The following is a 17,665-nucleotide window of genomic DNA, read 5'->3' as shown; positions in this document are numbered from 1 at the left end:
ATTTTCCTGTAATCTGATATTGGGGTATACATGTATATGTATTATAGTTTTTGGTCTGTTCGTCTATCTGTTTTTCCACAGAAAAAAAACTTGATCACATCTTTTACACGGTTGGTTTTTGAGCTTTTATATATTATATATGTACATGTATCGGAAAAAAGTAAAAAAAACAAACCTAGGCTTCTTTTACAACCTTGACCTTTGACTTTGATCTCCTTTAAAAAGCAATTTCTGAATGGTTAGAGACAAAGTTTTTGTAATCCTTTGTGATACTCAGTGGCCGGGGAACCACTTTCTAAAGTTTGTTCTCTGCCAATTTAGAGCCAAACCCATGTATGCTCAACGTAGAAGTAGCGATTCATTACAATATTGAGTATTAATCAAACCCATTGATATTTTTTCAAGATATTTCTTGATCTATATTCAAGGTATACATGTTATTATCAGGCGTTTGTAGACTACCATAGCTTTGGAATTTGAAAAATTAAACAAAAAATATTTTAAAAGCTATTTTTCAAAATTTGTTTTCGAAAAGTTGAACAGCATCTATACAAATTATGGAAACAAATTTCTTTTGATTATGAAAACTATTAAATTATACAGGGAATAAACAAAGAAAATTAAAACTACGTTGATCCTTAAATGCGTCATAATCATGGCCAGGAATAACTAGGATTGAAGTTCTATACAAAAATGAGCTATATACATTTTTTATCAGTTGTAAACTATTTGCTGTAAACTGTAGAACAACGTTTATCTATATTTTACATCTGTAAACTATAGTTAACGCGAAAATCTATGTTTCACAACCGCAAACTATACTTAACACCGAAAACCATCATTTGCGATTGCAAAACATAGATTATCTGATAAATACAGTTTCACGATTTGTAAACTATAGTTTACAAACCGTCAACTATAGTTAACGATCTGATAAATATAGTTTCACGATTTGTGAAACTATGATTAACAACTCTTAACTATAGTTTACGATTGTAAACTATAGTTTACAAAAGTGAATCTATGTTTATCAACAAAATCTATTGTGAACGCTTTATTCAGACAGATAAACTTAGATTAGCATTCGTAAACTATAGTTAAAGACCGTTAAATATAGTTTTACAGGTGAAAACTATACTTAACGAATCGTTAACTATAGTTTACGGTTTGTAAACTATAGTTTACAGTCGATAAACTTAGTTTATCAATTGTGAAACTAGGTTTATCTCATTTTTGTGAATTTGGCGTGCCATATCTATATATACACATTTTTTCCATAGACAGGAGAATAATAAGGTAAAAAAAAAGAATGATCACTGGTACAGAGATAGCACAAAATCAAACATGCAGTGGCATTGTTTCAAATACATTTAACATAGTGAAAGTGCTACATGTATATTATATTGAGGGACATTTCTACCCCTTTCATTCTACTCAATCTCTCTTTCTGGCGAATTTGAAATGGGGTAAATTAAAAAAAAACCAGTTAACTTTTGAAACAAAATGGTGACTGCAATTAAATCCTAAATGGGACTTAAAAATTTGCAAGTATAAAAGGGCGAAAATACCCCTGTTTATAATATTTTTTATTCTTGTTTCAAAATAACCGACCGCCTTTTCCTGACGTCTCTCCTTGGCCCCGTCCCCTTCTCTGGTTCTTGGGTCTACTAAGTTCTTGGAAAGCGGACACGGTGTGCTTGCAATCTATATTTCAGTCGCAACACGTTGGATAAAATGAAAAATGGCATATTGCTGAAAATATATGATATCATCAATCTTACATTCCTCTACAAGCAAAGGCAGAAATAATTTAATTCCCTCAAGTAATAAAGAATTACGATAATTAATTACTAAGTATCATTAATTGGCAAAAACTTTCCGATTTTTCAAGTTTTTTTTATTAACTGCCCAACAGGAAATGTGACGGCGTCAGTTAGTCGAATATATGACATTTCCTACAGACACTTTGTATATAGAATGTACGATTCTATCCAGATTCTTATACTTTTTATTAAACGATCGCAAACAAAATCACCAAAAACTGCAATATTATTTATTCCTCTAAAGGTTACAGAATGCAATCTGGATTTCTTTGTAGAAGAGGATATGTCAAAATATCTTCGCCAAAGCAAAACTGCAGAATCAGCAACACAGCATTATTTACCATTTTCTGTATACATGTGAAAATTTTGCAAATTAATTCCATGCAGACGTAAATTTTAAATAAGAAATGAGACATGGGCGAGAAAACTTTTTTAGAAGATCTAGCTATGCACAGAATCTTAAACTCTTTTTACCATTGCTCTATACCTTGAAATATTTTAGAAATCTATATAATGATCAGGTCTCATATACACCAAGAAAAACAATAAAGTATCTCATGGGATATGAAAAGTACAAGAGAGTTTGCAAATGAGTGGAAGAGTTTAAGACTCTTTATTCAATTAATTCCCGAAAGAACAATGTGTGACGCAACAATATTAATGAACCGATCGGAAATGAACATCACGTTTTTCATCCTTTAAGAATTTAAGATTAAAAAACTGTAATCAATCATCTTGTTTAAGTTTTGCAAACCTTATTTTTCAACATTGTAAAGATCAGTTTAACCTCAATGTAGTACCTGGATGTTGAATCTTTATTTTTGGTTCGTAAATTTTATTGAGATAGCTGGGGCACCTTGAACTCGGCGATAGCTGACGGTAATCTCGGAGACTGTGAATCACCTGTATGGGGTACTTCAGAAAAACTCAAGGTCGACTTCGCGAAAACAAGACATTACTTTATATTTGCTATTTTTAGGCATGACGATCACGTGAAATTGTGTAATACCCACTTTTATTCGAAACGTGCATAATATCCTAATGATAATAGCATTATTTGTCCCAGATTGTAAAACTGAAAGTCAATAAGATTACTATTGATAAGGAGGCTGGGGGTCAACAAATTAACAAAAAAAAAAAAATATAAATAAAATAAAAAAAAATAAAAATAAAAAGATAACCACCAGATATAACTTAGATTTTTAGATATGATATCTTTAGCTGACAACTATCATTTTACAAAGAAAAATTTCATACGTGCCAGAAAAATCTCGTGCAACACGCACGGAAATAACAATTACAAAACAAAAAAGAAAACCAAGGCATGCCGGAAGAAAAAATTCCGGACTACAAGACGGCACACTCCTCGCCTGATATTAACAATATCATCAAATTTCAAAAAAGATATTTAAGATAATGTAAACATGTAATAAATTAAATTACAGTCCATTTACAGTCTCTTGTATTATCTGTTGCACTGAATGACAGAAATGTTCACTGTTCCACAAGAACGATAAGTTCTGTAACGGATCACATAAGTTTTAGGTTCACCATTCGCGATTATACGAATTATCACTTTACGCACTAAATCATCATCACTTGGTAGAGACTTGACAACGATTCCCATTGGCCAAGAATTACGGGGTAGTTCTTTATCGCAAAGTAACACCACATCACCAGATGATAGATTTCTTTGGGGTAGATTCCACTTACAGCGCATTTGAAGAGTGTTCAAGTATTCTGTCTTCCATCGTCTCCAGAAAATAGATGCTAAGTGTTGTACCCTCCTCCACTGTGTCTGTAACAACTCGTTTGTTAACATGATGACTGTTGTCTTTAACACTTGTTTTCTGAGTGTTAACATGATTCAGAGTAGGTACAACACAAGGGGTCAGTTGATTATGGATGAAGCTCTGCTTAACACTTGTTTTCCTAGATCCGTAGTCGAGCGCCCAGTATACGAAATTTACGTTCCTCTCCCATGTGAGAGGAGTGGGGAGGGTTGAAGATCGTTGTTCTCTGCTCGTTGAACAGTTGTGGAGATGTTCCCTCTACATTTATCACATTGAAACTGGCAGCACGAATGAAATTTGTTCCTCTGTCAGATCGAAAGACCCGAATGGCGATAAATCCAGAATGAAGATGATGTCATTTCCTCTATGACTTCGATATGTACAGCCCTGGTAACGAGGCAAGTGAATAGAGCAGCCCATCTTTTTACTGTTTGCTGCGCCACCTCTGTTACGTCGTGTGATAATGTTCCACGGTCCAAAAATGTCAACTCCAACGTTAGAGAAGGGTGGTTGTCCTGGTATGAGACGATCCTCAGGTAAGTTAGACATTTTCTGGTATTCTGGTACTTTTCTAAGCTTCCTGCAAGTGATGCACTTATGAAGGACAGATGACACAAGTCTTTTACCTCCAACGATCCAAAATCCAGATGAACGAATATGACCCTCTGTAATATGACGTCCTTGGTGTTTGACATCTGAGTGAAGTTTTCTGACGATAAGAGTAGTTACATGATGTTTTGCAGGTAGAATCATTGGATTTTTGAATGAAGCATCAGCACTGAGGTTTCGCAAACGACCACCAACACGTAAAATGCCTTCACTGTCAATGTACGGGTCTAGTTTTTGAATAGGACTGTTTTTTGACAAAGGTTTAGAGTCCTGTAAGTTTTCAATTTCCTCAGAATAGAATTTCTGCTGAATGTCTCTGATAATGACCATTTCAGCTTTGCACAGAAGGTCAACATCACTCATCATGCTCTCTGCTTTACGACACTTCTGAATAAATCCATAAACTTTAACAACCACTGCTACAAGTTTGTTCCACTTTGAGAATTTTGTAAGGAAATCATTGCTCAGGCCGTAAGCTGATTTTGTCTCAATGTCAGTTTTGTTACAGCGGATTTCCTTGTCTTCCTCGGGACTCACAAGAGGAAAATGTTCTTCAGAAGTTATGATGTCTGTTTTCTTAGGTTAGAGATCCAGACACAGTTCTGCATTTCCCTCGGGAGAATTCCTCTCGTGCTAACATCTGCTGGGTTAATTTCACTACGTATGTAGGACCATTGTGATGGATCACGAGACTGAGAATGTGAGCAATACGTATTAGCGACGTACACAAAAAATCGTTTCTTAGCATTGTTTATGTATCCTAACACAATCCGACTGTCACTAAAATATTTCACATCGTCTATTTCTATCTTTAGCTGTTCTTTTGCTGTTTGTCCTACATTTACAGCAAGTACCGCGGCACAAAGTTCTAGTCTAGGGATTGTATGTCCACTGACAGGGGCCACTTTCGCTTTCCCTAAAACGAAGCCTTGAGAAGTAGAACCATCGGGATAGTGCACCTTTAAATAGCAAACAGCAGCTATGGCTAGTTCGGACGCATCACAGAAAATGAGTAGTTCTTTCCTATGTGCTTCGCTCAGATTAGGAACAATCACTCGAGGAATTTGTAACTTTTCCAAGTCGGGTAAGTCATTCTTCCATTTCTCCCATTCTTCAAGTAGGTAATCAGGTAGGGCTTCATCCCAGTCTGACGTGTCTGACACTACTTTCCGCAAAATGATCTTGCCCTGAACAATAACTGGGGCGATGAATCCGAGAGGATCATAAAGACGGTTCACAACAGAAAGTACACCTCTCCTTGTAGACGGTTTGTTTTCACTAGAAACTTTGAATTTAATGGTATCTGTCTGTAAGTCCCACAAAGTCCAAACTGCTTTGAGTTAAGGCATCCTTATCGAAATTCAGGTCAACAAGGTTCTTGGCAAGGTCATTAGAATCAAAGGCTTCCATAACTTCTTTGACGTTAGATGCGAATTTGTGAAGTCTTATGTTACCATACTCCTTCATGGCATCCTGAGTTTTGTGTATGAGGCTGACTGCCTCATAAGTAGTTGCACAAGATTTCAAGCCGTCGTCTACGTAAAAGTCGTTCACAATGAAGTCTTTCACTTCCTGTCCATGGGTCTTAGCAGCTAGCTCACCAATGCGACGTAAACCATACATTGCCACGGAAGGAGAGGAACGATTGCCAAATACGTGAACTTTCATGGGTAAGTAACCAGTGGTTTTTCAAAATCATTATCCTTGTGCCACAAGAAACGTAAATAGTCACGATGGCCTTCATCCACCAGAAATGAGTGAAACATGCTTTGAATGTCAGCAACTACGGCTACTCTTTCCTTCCTGAAACGAATGAGAATTCCCAGGAGATTGTTTATGAAGTCAGGTCCTTGTAACAGCTGTTGGTTCAAGGACACACCCTTTGAATTCCGCTGAGGAGTCGAAGACACCACGAATTTGATCAGGTTTATGAGGATGGTAGACTCCGAAAAGTGGAAGGTACCAATGTTCCTTATCCGGTAGTATATATGGACCCAATTCTGCATGATCACAGTCAAATATTTTCTGCATAAATGTAGTGAAATGTTCCTTCTTGACGTTGTTTTTTCTTAAGGAGGCATCAAGACATTTAGCACGAAACAATGCTTGTGAGTAGTTGTCTGGAAGTTGTTCACGATTTTGCCGGAAGGGCAATGGAGCAGTCATTTTCCTTCGGGGTTTGGGTCAAGATGAAACTTGTCGTCCATAATCTTCAGAAAAGTGCGATCTTCAATGAGAGGCCGAGTTTATTGTCATCTGGTGTTTTCTTGAAGATATCTGTTTTTCCGATGACAGTCTTGTTGTGTGTGCAGTGTTCTGTATGTTTAACGTTTGTTTGCAAGGTTCCAACATTGTAGGTCGACCACTTTTATTGATAAAAGTTCTGTTGACGTGTAATGGTGGAATGTGTTTTCCAGACAAACAAACATCTCCAATAATTGTCCATCCTAAAGGAGATCGTTGAGCAAAAGGAAAACGTGGTGGTCCTAATCTCTGATCAATAACGTGATGTGCCTCTGGAATCCGTCCGATAAGCAGGAGGACGTCCATAGATGGATCTAACGGATGTAGGTCTCGAGCAATATCCTGCAGGTGTGGATAATGACGAGCGATATCCGGTGTAGGAATTTCCGTCTGACTGTTTGGTATGTTATCGCACTCCAAGACAGGTGGTAATTTCAACTGATGATTGTCACTGATTGGCTCGATGACAAGGTTGTCAGCAACACGCCCACTACTGGTAACCTTGCCTGAACACGATTGCATTGTGTAGTCAACTGGCAGAGTTTTGATACACAAAGAGTCAAAAAGGTAACTTTTACCTAGAGTTTTGTTGCTTTGGTCATCCAACATAGCGTAAGTCACAATCGATGCTTGACGTTGACCTTGAACATATACGCGCACTGGTACAATCCTTGCACACGACTTTCCACTAAATTCACCACAAATATCAGTACAGTTAGAAGAAACTGACTGCTTCACATTTCCAGAAAGTGAGTTTTCCTCCTCGCCATGGTTTAGTCGGGAAGAAGAATTCCTGGACATCTGACGGTTACTAACATCCTCATGAAGAGCTGTACAGTGGTAGGTACTTTTACACACATCACACAAAACTTTGGATTTGCATCGATTAGCGAAATGATCTGACGTTTCACAACAACGAAAAAAAATGTTATGATCTCGTAGAATGTGTTTGCGTTCCTCATACTTTTGGTTCTGAAAGCTTTACACTTGTTTATAGTATGTCGAGATCCTTTGTGAATCAAACACTGATGTCCGCTATTCACTGTTTCTGATGAAATGTCAGTTTTGTGGGTAAATACGGAATTTAACTTTACTTTGTCCTTTGCGATCAAGGCGGTTCTCCTTATTAGAATCATCAATATCAACCCAGGATCATTTCTGATGATGCTCATCTCACCAATGAATGCCACAAACTCACTGAAAGGAGGAAAGATTACACAGTGTTCTTTCTTGTAATGAACCACACGATTAATCCACTTCTCCTGGAGATAACGAGGAAGTCGTTGAACAATTGGTTTTAATCCAAGGGATGAATCAAGGTATGAAAACATCACACTGTATTCTGGAATAGCTTTCACGGCCTGCACCTCGCAAGTAGGTCATGAAGTTCATACAACTTCTTGTGGTCTGCGAAATCTGTTATAACTTGCAGACGAGATTTCAGGCTTGATTCTATCAATTCAGGCGATCCGAATCGTTCATCCATACGTTTCCAGATATTGAATAAGCATAGTTCTGGATTACTCGCACATGAAGCTCTAAAACTTTATAATCAGTCTGTTAGCTTCTGAGTTTTTGTTTGTACAATTGGTGAGAAGAGTTAATTCTTCCAGTGATGAACACCTTATTTCTGACACCATAGTCTTAAACTGTGTTTTCCACACTACATATCGATCTGGTTTGTCATCAAAACGCTGTTGTTGAAAACTTTCCAACAGTAAGTTCTTTTTGAGTAGGAAATTTGAGGCATCTGAATAGTTCTGTGATGGTAAATTCACGGTAGACTGTGTTGGTATCTGTAGCAGTGGGAAACAATAATTGTAACATTTCTGTGAAGATGGTTTGTACGAGTTCCACTATTGAATATGAAAGGCTCAGCATTGGGGTTCAATGTGAGATTGTCAACAAAGTTTCTTGTTTTCTGCTCACCAGATACACTAGGAACACTGGGTTTTAAATCTTGATGTTCCGTGGTTTCTTCCTCCTCTTCAAGTTCAAATTTAAGACGCATATTTGCAATGTCCAGTTCTTCCTGTTTTTGCAGTAATAATTCCACATCTATATCTTCCTGTTGCTGTTGACTTTGAGCTTTGTGGATTTTGTCTTCTAGGGTAATTTTGGACTTTTGTTTTTTCAGTTTTGCAGACTGTTCAGCAATTTTAAGGCGGGTTTTAGCTTCCTCCACTTTCTGTTGTGAACGTCTACTAAGGGTTGATGATTTAGAACTTGCTGTCTTATGAGACGGGTTAGAGTTCACTTCCAACTGGACCAAATCAATATCATCTTGTACTTTCACTAAAGCGTTTTGAACCTTCTTATTTATCTCGTTAAAATTCTTCCGTATAGTGTCTAACTCTTGTGTACTATCAGCTGTGTGTTTTTCTATCGAGGTAATCACCAAATTCTTCATGATAATCTTTGTAACGCTTGAAACTGTCCTCAAGTTTTTCTTTCACTGACTTTAATGCGTAGATCTCTTTTGCAGATGAAGCACATTCTATCAATACACTTTCAATATCCTCTGAGAAGCGTAAAGTATGCTCTATACCTCTGAACTTTTTCTTGATATTGTTCTTGTGCTTTCTGTGTGAGGGTGTGCACTCTACGTGACGTATCTTCATCCTCTGTAGAAATCTTCCCCAGGTTATGAGCCATGTCTATGTAGTTGAAACTCTGGAATGTTTCACTAATCTTTTCACTATGCTGCCTCCATTAATAACACAGCTAGTTAACCGTTGTTCTATGATTTATTGTGACGAAACATAACGAAACGAAACGAAACGGTGAAAAGCTCAAAAGACAAAGACAATAATAAGTGTGATGTACAATGCTCAAAGTTCAGAAAATTAATGAAAAATCTGAAAAAATACCTTTGCTCAATAAATATGACACAATACTGAGAAATATGTGTGTGTAAAATTAGCATTACTTTACAAATATCTGCATACATTGACAAAACATGGAAAAATTTAGACACTCAAAATTCCCGGTAAAATTTGACAGAAAATTCACACACATAAGAAAGAAATACTTTGCCGAAAATATATAAGCGTTATACAAATAACTGAAAGTTAAATATATGAAATACTTACATTGTGGGCAGAGTAAACAACTGTAATAACAGTATGACTGTACATGTACTGAAATAAGGCGACGAGTGCCAAAAAATCTCGTGCAACACGCACGGAAATAACAATTACAAAACAAAAAAGAAAACCAAGGCCTGCCGGAAGAAAAAAGTCCGGACTACAAGACGGCACACTTAGCTGTTACGAAGGAATCGGGGTCACCCAAGAGGATTGATTGTCAAGATTGTGTATTGTTTAACGTCCCTTTTTTCACTCATATGGAGACGCCAACACTTGCCGGTGGAAAGCTGCAATTTTTTTCTAATACCCGGCACTCAGGGCCATTGAGCAGTGAGGGATCATTTCGTGCCAACACCTGCGACACGTGACCTCGGTTAATACGGTCTCATCCGAGGGACCGATCTCCACGTCCCACAGTGGGATTCGAACCGTAAGGATCAACTCCTTTCTCCGTGACTCTATACTCTAACCAGTGCGCCTCGTGGGCGACCACACAAAAACAAACCAAATATGAAATTATTAAATGTGTAGAGGAGTCAATTATCCCTAAAGAAAGAAGCGACTCCAAATTTTGGATTTTTCCAAACACCCTTAGTACGATTAAAAAAAAAAGAAGATTGAAATCTACAAAAATTATGAAACACCAGATCTTACCCCATTCAAAAAGCGGTACCTACTGGGAAACATGACAACGTGACAATGCACTTTTCAAATGGTCCACGGAAAAACACGTTAAAAATATTTCAATATTAAGTATCCTTCTAAAAAGGCAGAAGAATTCCGAGTTTCGGGCAAACAGAGGCTGGTTAGACCTCATTGGGTGTTTCCCCAATTTGTGGTGAGCGTGGAGAAGTCCAACTTTGAAAATGATGGAAAACTATTAAAATTCAAAATTAATCAAGGGGAAGCCTTGTGATATATTTAACGAGGATGAGACAGGTCTAACTTTTTTTAAACCCCCAAAAAAACCTCTCTGACTGAAAGGTGAAAAATGTTCAAGGAGCAGAAAATCAAAGGACAGATAAATCTTATTAGATGTCTTAAATATAGACGGTGCCGAAAAATTAAAACTCCTTGTAATTGGCAAATACATGTACAAGTGAGGTGTGTCAGAAGACAATCAATCGGCAATCCTCGGCTGACTCCGACAAGCTCCATTAAAACCTCGGATGTGATGGGTGAAGGAATACGCATCAGGTCGCTACATTTCTCCGCCGGAAACTGCCTTGTCACCCATTTATTATTTCGCATTGCATAAAGTTCTTCGAAATGGTAGCTTATGTTAGTAGGCTTTGAAAGCAAGAACAAAGTTTCAGGCGTGTTCGAGGATAGTGTGTGAAGTACCAGTCATCCAAATGGAAGGCAATTCCGATTCAATCAGTAAGCCTTAGAAGGCACCTTCAGATATCAGAAAATATAGCGAAAAAAAAACACGTGTAGTTTGGAATTTATTGAACCCATTTTATATGGGGTTTTTTCTGTAAATTGTAACTATTAAATATTTAAGAAATGCCTCACATATCCTTAATTATGCAATTCAGCAAAACAAAGAGGACACAGCGCACAACCGAAAAATCTGTTGATTAAATCGCAGATGGTGTAAATTGAGTTCTCATAGATTGAAATTATTGTTTTCTGGGAAAGAAAAGCTTGACGGGAAAATATATAAGAAGCTTCACAGAATTTATTTTTCAGAAACATGCTTAAAGCAGATAAATACAAACTTTGGATCAGTAAATGTTAACGAAAATTCAAATAAAATGATTGCAATGACGGCTCCGAAAGCACAGCACAACCTGGATCAGGTCTTTAACAGTTAGCGATGCCCCCCCCCCAAAGATTGCATATTTATTTAACTAGTAAACCAGCTAAATAAAAGAGGAGGATCAAACGTTTTCCGTTTCATGGGTAAGTGAATTGTGCGTTGGAAAATCCTATCAAGACTAAATAGGCACATGAACAAGATGATCACAATCTGCTGTAGTCTATATTACGTTCTTGATTTAGAGATGACTGATTTAAGTACACACACCGTCCAACATAACCGTCTAACATAATCTCGCCAGCAAGTCGTACCGTACAATATATCGTATCGAGATTTCAAAAACAAATTATCAACTGACCCCTTCTTCATCCTATTTGATTGGTGCTTCTAAGTGCCAGAGTCCACCGCGTGGCGCAGTGGTTAGAGCGTCTGCTCTAGAGTCGAGAAATAAGGAGTTGAACCTTACGTCGCAGGTTCGAATCCCACTGTGGGACCTGGCCTGGGGGCTATAAAACTAAGACGAGCTCGCACATCGATCCCAGTATCACTTTTACTAAAGAAATACTTTTCGTTTCACGTTTTGTAGATGTTTACTAAGTATTTGTTGAACTGATAATTATTATCCAAAGTATTTATCTTAAGCATTTTTAATAATCTAAAATAAATTTCTAAAACAGGGAAGATAATTAATAGACAAAAATCATTTGAGCAAGAAATATTTTTTTTTTAGGAATCAGATACGAGAAGGATATGGAAATAACGAACAGTATTCAATCTCAACGTCCATTAAACAATATACAAAATAAAGAGCAGAGCAAACATTTTCCTCCCAAACATCAGAGGTGGATCAGGTGCCATGGAGGAGTGAGCATCCCCTGCCGACCGGTCACACCCGCCGTGTGCTCGTTGTCATAATCAGGAAATAACGGGAAAAATCCGTCGTCAATTCAGTGTATAAATAATGGACTAACAATTGGTATGAAAAACGTCAGTCAGCATTTCATTCAATGATAAATTGTATTTGCTGACAAGGTCATTGTATCGACCATAGAATTTACGAAATGATGACTTTTAAACGAGACTGTTGATATTCTTGCGTATCGAATCAACTGAGATATATATACTCCGTATGCAGGTGATGAAGGTATATTGCTGCATAAGTAAGGGAAGTTGACGATAGAGAAGTTAAAGTCATCACGTTTATCATATAGCTTGGTTGTTAGATTACCATTAGTGTCTTTTTCAAGTAAAATATCCAAGTATGAAGCAGAAGTGTCGGACTCTGTGGTATCTTTTATCTCAAGCTCACCAGGATATATCGTGTCGACGTAGGAATGGAAATTATCATTATTAATTGACAATACGTCGTCGATATATCTAAATGTCGAGTTGAAGGCCACAGCAAGTGTTTTCTTCTTTTCACGCATAAATTTTGCATAAATTCTGCTTCATATGAATATAAAAATAAGTCTGCTAATAACGGAGCGCAATTAGTACCCATGGGAATTCCAATAGATTGTTGGAATACCTGGTCTCCAAAAACCACATAGATATTGTCAATCAGAAACTCAAGCATCTTCTTGATGTCAACTTCAGAGTACTTATGTGTGCAATCAGAATCTGTTTTAACAAAATAATTTTTCAAATGACCAATGACGAGGTAAATAAATTTACGAGTTCCATTTTTGTTGAAGAAGCAGCTGTCAATGATATCAAAAAGCCTGGATTTTAATTTGTCGTGGGGAATTGTTGTGTATAAAGTTGAAAAGTCGTAAGTTTTTAAGCTGTTGATTTTTGTAAAGTCTTTTGATTGTAAATTGTCCAAAAGTTCTTTAGAATTTTTAAGTATCCACATCTGATTTACACCACTTCATGAATATATAGTTGCACAGTACTCAAATTAGGATGAAGTTTCTCAATGAGGGTGAAGGAGGTGAACACTGGGAGTTTGAATTTTTTATATCAAAAGTATTTATTTCACTCCAAAAATCAAAACTTATTTGTAACTCAGTATATATTTATAATGTCAAATATATATGTCAAATTCAAATTGATTGCCTCAAGTGTTTATACCTGCGAATTCATATTTTAAGTTGAGGAGGTAAGCTTTTCCTTTTGCTTGCTTGATGTGTGTGCTTTAGTCCTGGAATGCAATAAAAACAACTTGTACTTATTAAAACATGGGAGATGAATATCAATTTATTTTTAATTCAAAATGACATTAACATGAGATAAATTAATTTATACAACTGCTAATTGCATTCTCATTCAGGTTGACTAAATACATGTATAATTTGAGTAAGATTAATTACAATTTTTTTTCTGTTTTTCAGGTTCCAGGTTATCCAGAGTGGTCAAATGTCAAGTTCGACCATGATCCAACAATCTACACATATAAACTTTCACAAGACTATAGTGCTGGTGATTTAGAAATTTTGATGCAATGTACTGTAATACATAATTTTGAGAAAGTTTGTGACTATCTTTTGTCCAGGGATTGAGTTTTAGGCCATGTGTGTCAGTTGACGCTTCCTTTTTTATCAGGTGACAGATAGAAAATCGTGCTTGTCATGAATTCAAATGTCCATAACTTCCTTATTTTTAAACCTAGACAAAAACTTCATTGAATTCGTCTTTAAAAACCCTTTCTTTTGATATGCAATAATGTAGGATTTAAAAAAAGAGTAAGATCCTTTGTCCTCGTTACATTAATTGATAAGAGTGAAGCATATGGAGATAACGATTAGTATTCAAGATCAAAGGTCCATAAAACAATACAAAATAGGAGCAGAGCAAACACGGACCTCCAAAACATCAGAGGTGGGATCAGGTGCCATGGAGGAATGAGCATCCCCTATAGACCGGTCATACCCGCCGTGTGCTCCTTGTCATGTTCGGGAAATAACGGAAAAATCCGTCGTCTATTCAATGTATTTAAATAATGGACTAACAATAAATATGAAAATGTCAGTCAGCAGTTGACTCAATGATAAATTGTATAATTATGCTAACAAGGTGTGTTTTGTCGAAGACCTTATTTTCAAATATAGTGCACCATGGACTGCCCATAAAGCACGTACAGCTTACATATAATGGATCAAGAGAAGATGAGCTTTTGAACACACTGAAAGAGAAGAAAATACTGCTGAAAAACAATCATCACCTGCCTGGACTTTAACAATATAATTATATCAATGATAAAAGTGAAGTTTATTCCCTGAACCACATTAAATCTATTATTTGAAAACGGAGAAAATGACTCCCAACTTAAAAGTTTGAATGAGACTAGGATAGAAATCTGTTTTCAGGCACATCATGTACATCTAGGCTAGTAGTTGGGGTCACCCGCGTGGCACAGTGGTGGAGCGACTGCTCTAGAGTCTTGGCGTACAGAGATAATCCTTACAGTTTCGAATCCCAATATGGGACGTAGAGACCAGTCCTTCGGACGAGATCATATAAAACGAGACCTTACGTCACAACGAATACTGGCATGATCAAGATCCCTCCCTGCTCAATGGCCCTGAGTTATGAGTACAGAACAAAATTTGCAGCTCTCCACCGGCAAGTGGTGATTTCTCAATATGAGTGAAAAATTATTGGGAAGGGCGTTAAACACATAAAAAACAAGAAGTCTATGAGCCAATACTCACAAGTAATACCCCTGCTCTGATGTGAATATACACTATCCTGTTAATATACCCAAGTTCAGTTATGGACAGACAGATAGACTGTTGGAAAACCTGGTCTCCAAAAACCACAAAGATATTGTCAATCAGAGACTCTCAATCAGAGCATCTTTTTAATATCAACTTCATACTACTTGTACTGTACAGAATGTTTTTAACATAATAATATAGCAAATGATCAATGACAAGCTGAGTAAATTAATGAGTTCCATTTATATTTGAAAAAAGGGCGCGCAAAACAATTCTTTTAAAATATGGTAGTTTTTTTGTTTGTGTCAATTTTGTTTCTTTGCAACAAGCCTGCTAAATTTTTTAACATCCCTTATTATTATTGTGTCAATGGCGGTGTCTTTTCGCGGCAGTTTCCAGTATTTAACATACTTGACCTGAACTGTTCTTCACTTAAAATCAACAATGGTTATTTCTATAACTCACCATGATTTAGAACGGAATAAATCTTTGAGGAACAGCTACTGAAAGAATGAAAAACCTCATAAAAAGTAAATTGTTTGAGTAAGATAAAACACGCTTGCGATGCGAAATATACAATAATAATCAAACAGAAATAGTGGTTCAAATTGCCGGAACTCAGCTTCGTAATGAACCAATGCCTTCAACAATCGGAAATAATCGAACATTACTCACATAATTCACGTGTATAGAAGTTTTCTTTGTGCCAGAAGCCTTCTAACTAGTATTTTTCCCTTGACCCGAGAAGACAAGGAAGTTCATTTTGAGTCACGTGCCTCTTGTCAATTTAAATAAACAATAAAGACATGAACAGGTCATTAAAGAGCAAAAGAAAGGGATAATAAAAATGGCTGTAATGTTTACAATCCAGTTCGTACAAGAATGGTTATTCAAAATAAGGGTATTCTTCAGCACGAGTTGAAAGCGTGAGGCTCATACAAAAATTCATTGTTGCAAAGTCCAAATATTACAGTGTCAAAAATATTCCATTTAAGAAGATTTGAAATATAAAAAGTTCTTTCATTTTTGATTAGTTTTATAAATCAGTTGTTGAGAAGATTGCTCCCTTTATAGTGTTGGCATGTTTTATGAGCTACATAACAGAAAATGACTAATGAGAAGTGCTCGAGTGGAATTCTTGTATAACCATGCGAACATTTGAACACATTTGTCAAATCTCTGTCACTTTTTCACAGACTGACGACAGATGAATTATTTATCTACCGATTAATGAGACAGGCAATCAATGCCTATTTGTCAGCGAAAATGATAGTTGTGTATTGCAAAGATAGAGTATATTCAGTAAATGAGGTGTCGATCTCTTCAATATGAAAGTATCCTGAAAAGAAGATATTCCTCTTTAAAATAACTTTGTTTCTTTGGTGGACCACCTTGACAAGTTACAGAGGCATGATGAAGATCCTGACCCCAAATTTTCCTTACCAGTTTCTTCCAAGACTGTTTTGAACTCATTCTTAAATCGATAAACAGCTTTACAAGCCATTGCCCAGGTTAATCAACCTTGTTGGTTTGTCAAATTAGTTTCTTTTCTGCTTTCTTGGCAATTATCTTTCTTCTTCGAAATGACTAGTCGTTCCAGCTAATTTGATTTTCTTTTGCTTCATCTTTTTATTTAAAGCATCTTTTGACATATTGTGCCTTCTCTTTGTATACGCTGATCACTTATTGAATTAAGCTTTAAAATCCCACACACTTTATCAAAGCTTTTACAACACTGTATTTTGACCTCGGGCCACAAACTAGTTGCGTGTTTGAAAATAATTTACATAGAAAAACATTCCAATTTAGAAAAAAAGATTTTATTAAAATATCATATCTCCTAAATAACTTTCTTATTTCGTTGAATCCGTGCATCTTAAGCGTGCTACAGTACTTAATTCCGCTGTGTTTCCTTTCAGCTTTCAGAAAACCAAAACAATGCAAGATTGTCGTTCGATTTCTATTTCATTAAATTATTAGTAATGTCAATTTGCATTCACAACACATCGATGCAAAACAGATCCCTGCTCAAATTGAATGAGTGTTCTTATCACCATAAATTTCTGTTCCTGTAATTACAAGTATACTTCATTAATGGTTGGTGTTTTTTATTGGTTTGCGACAATCGCAGCCGGCAACAGGAACTGGGAAGATAAGCACGACCTATTTTTGGTAAACAGATGCTACTTTTTATATTTCTTTCCCGCGTGTTTTCTAATCATCTCATTAAATGCGTGTTTGAAACACATTTTCGGAAACTATGTAAAATATTTTATGAGCGATAATGAGAACGTTTACATCATTTTCATCACCTAAGAGGAGAAATTAATAGTAATTAAAAGTCGGTGGTTGGAAATATCTGTATGTACCGTTCGCAGTCAAGCTTTCATCAGTCTTTTGTTTCATTTGTTCAATGTTGTCTAGAAGGTATTTGTTAAGTGCGTTTGCGCAATTAACCTTTACCTATTTGTTGCATATGCGACGTTCATACATATGTTACATTCGTGCAACTTGGGGTATTAAACTCATGCCAAAACCATGCCATATTTTGTTTTTTGTGTGGTTCAAATTTTTCGCAAGATAAATGAAAATTTACTCAATTACAAAACATGCCATAATTTGAAGACCGAAAATCACATAAGTTGATATCATAACTTTTGTTTTAGAGACGCAGAGTAAAGCA

General features: G+C 36.3%; 1 protein-coding gene across 1 annotated transcript; it reads right to left on the bottom strand.

The window, feature by feature from the left end:
* Positions 1-3,883: 3,883 nt before the first annotated feature.
* On the bottom strand, positions 3,884-5,848 carry LOC134276399 (uncharacterized). Its single transcript, XM_062758658.1, has 3 exons — positions 5,680-5,848; positions 4,864-5,510; positions 3,884-4,801 (listed from the first exon to the last, which is right to left on the bottom strand). Exons 1-3 carry the CDS (start codon positions 5,846-5,848, stop codon positions 3,884-3,886), a joined length of 1,734 nt encoding a protein of 577 aa, XP_062614642.1.
* Positions 5,849-17,665: the final 11,817 nt, after the last annotated feature.

The sequence above is a fragment of the Saccostrea cucullata genome, unplaced genomic scaffold, assembly GCF_032062105.1.
Source record: "Saccostrea cucullata isolate Sc308-1 unplaced genomic scaffold, CSIRO_AGI_Scuc_v1 ctg6592, whole genome shotgun sequence".
Classification (NCBI taxonomy): Eukaryota; Metazoa; Mollusca; class Bivalvia; order Ostreida; family Ostreidae; genus Saccostrea; species Saccostrea cuccullata.
Note: the sequence above shows the minus strand (reverse complement) of the source record. Positions and strands in the feature narration are given on the sequence as shown.

Coding starts and splice junctions, on each gene's coding strand:
- LOC134276399 (XM_062758658.1), bottom strand. CDS start 5,848: ATGTATGGTTTACGTCGCATTGGTGAGCTAGCTGCTAAGACCCATGGA. Junction 5,511..5,679: donor GGATGCCATGAAGGAGTATG/GTAACATAAGAC, acceptor TTAAATTCAAAG/TTTCTAGTGAAAACAAACCG. Junction 4,802..4,863: donor GTGAAATTAACCCAGCAGAT/GTTAGCACGAGA, acceptor CTCTAACCTAAG/AAAACAGACATCATAACTTC.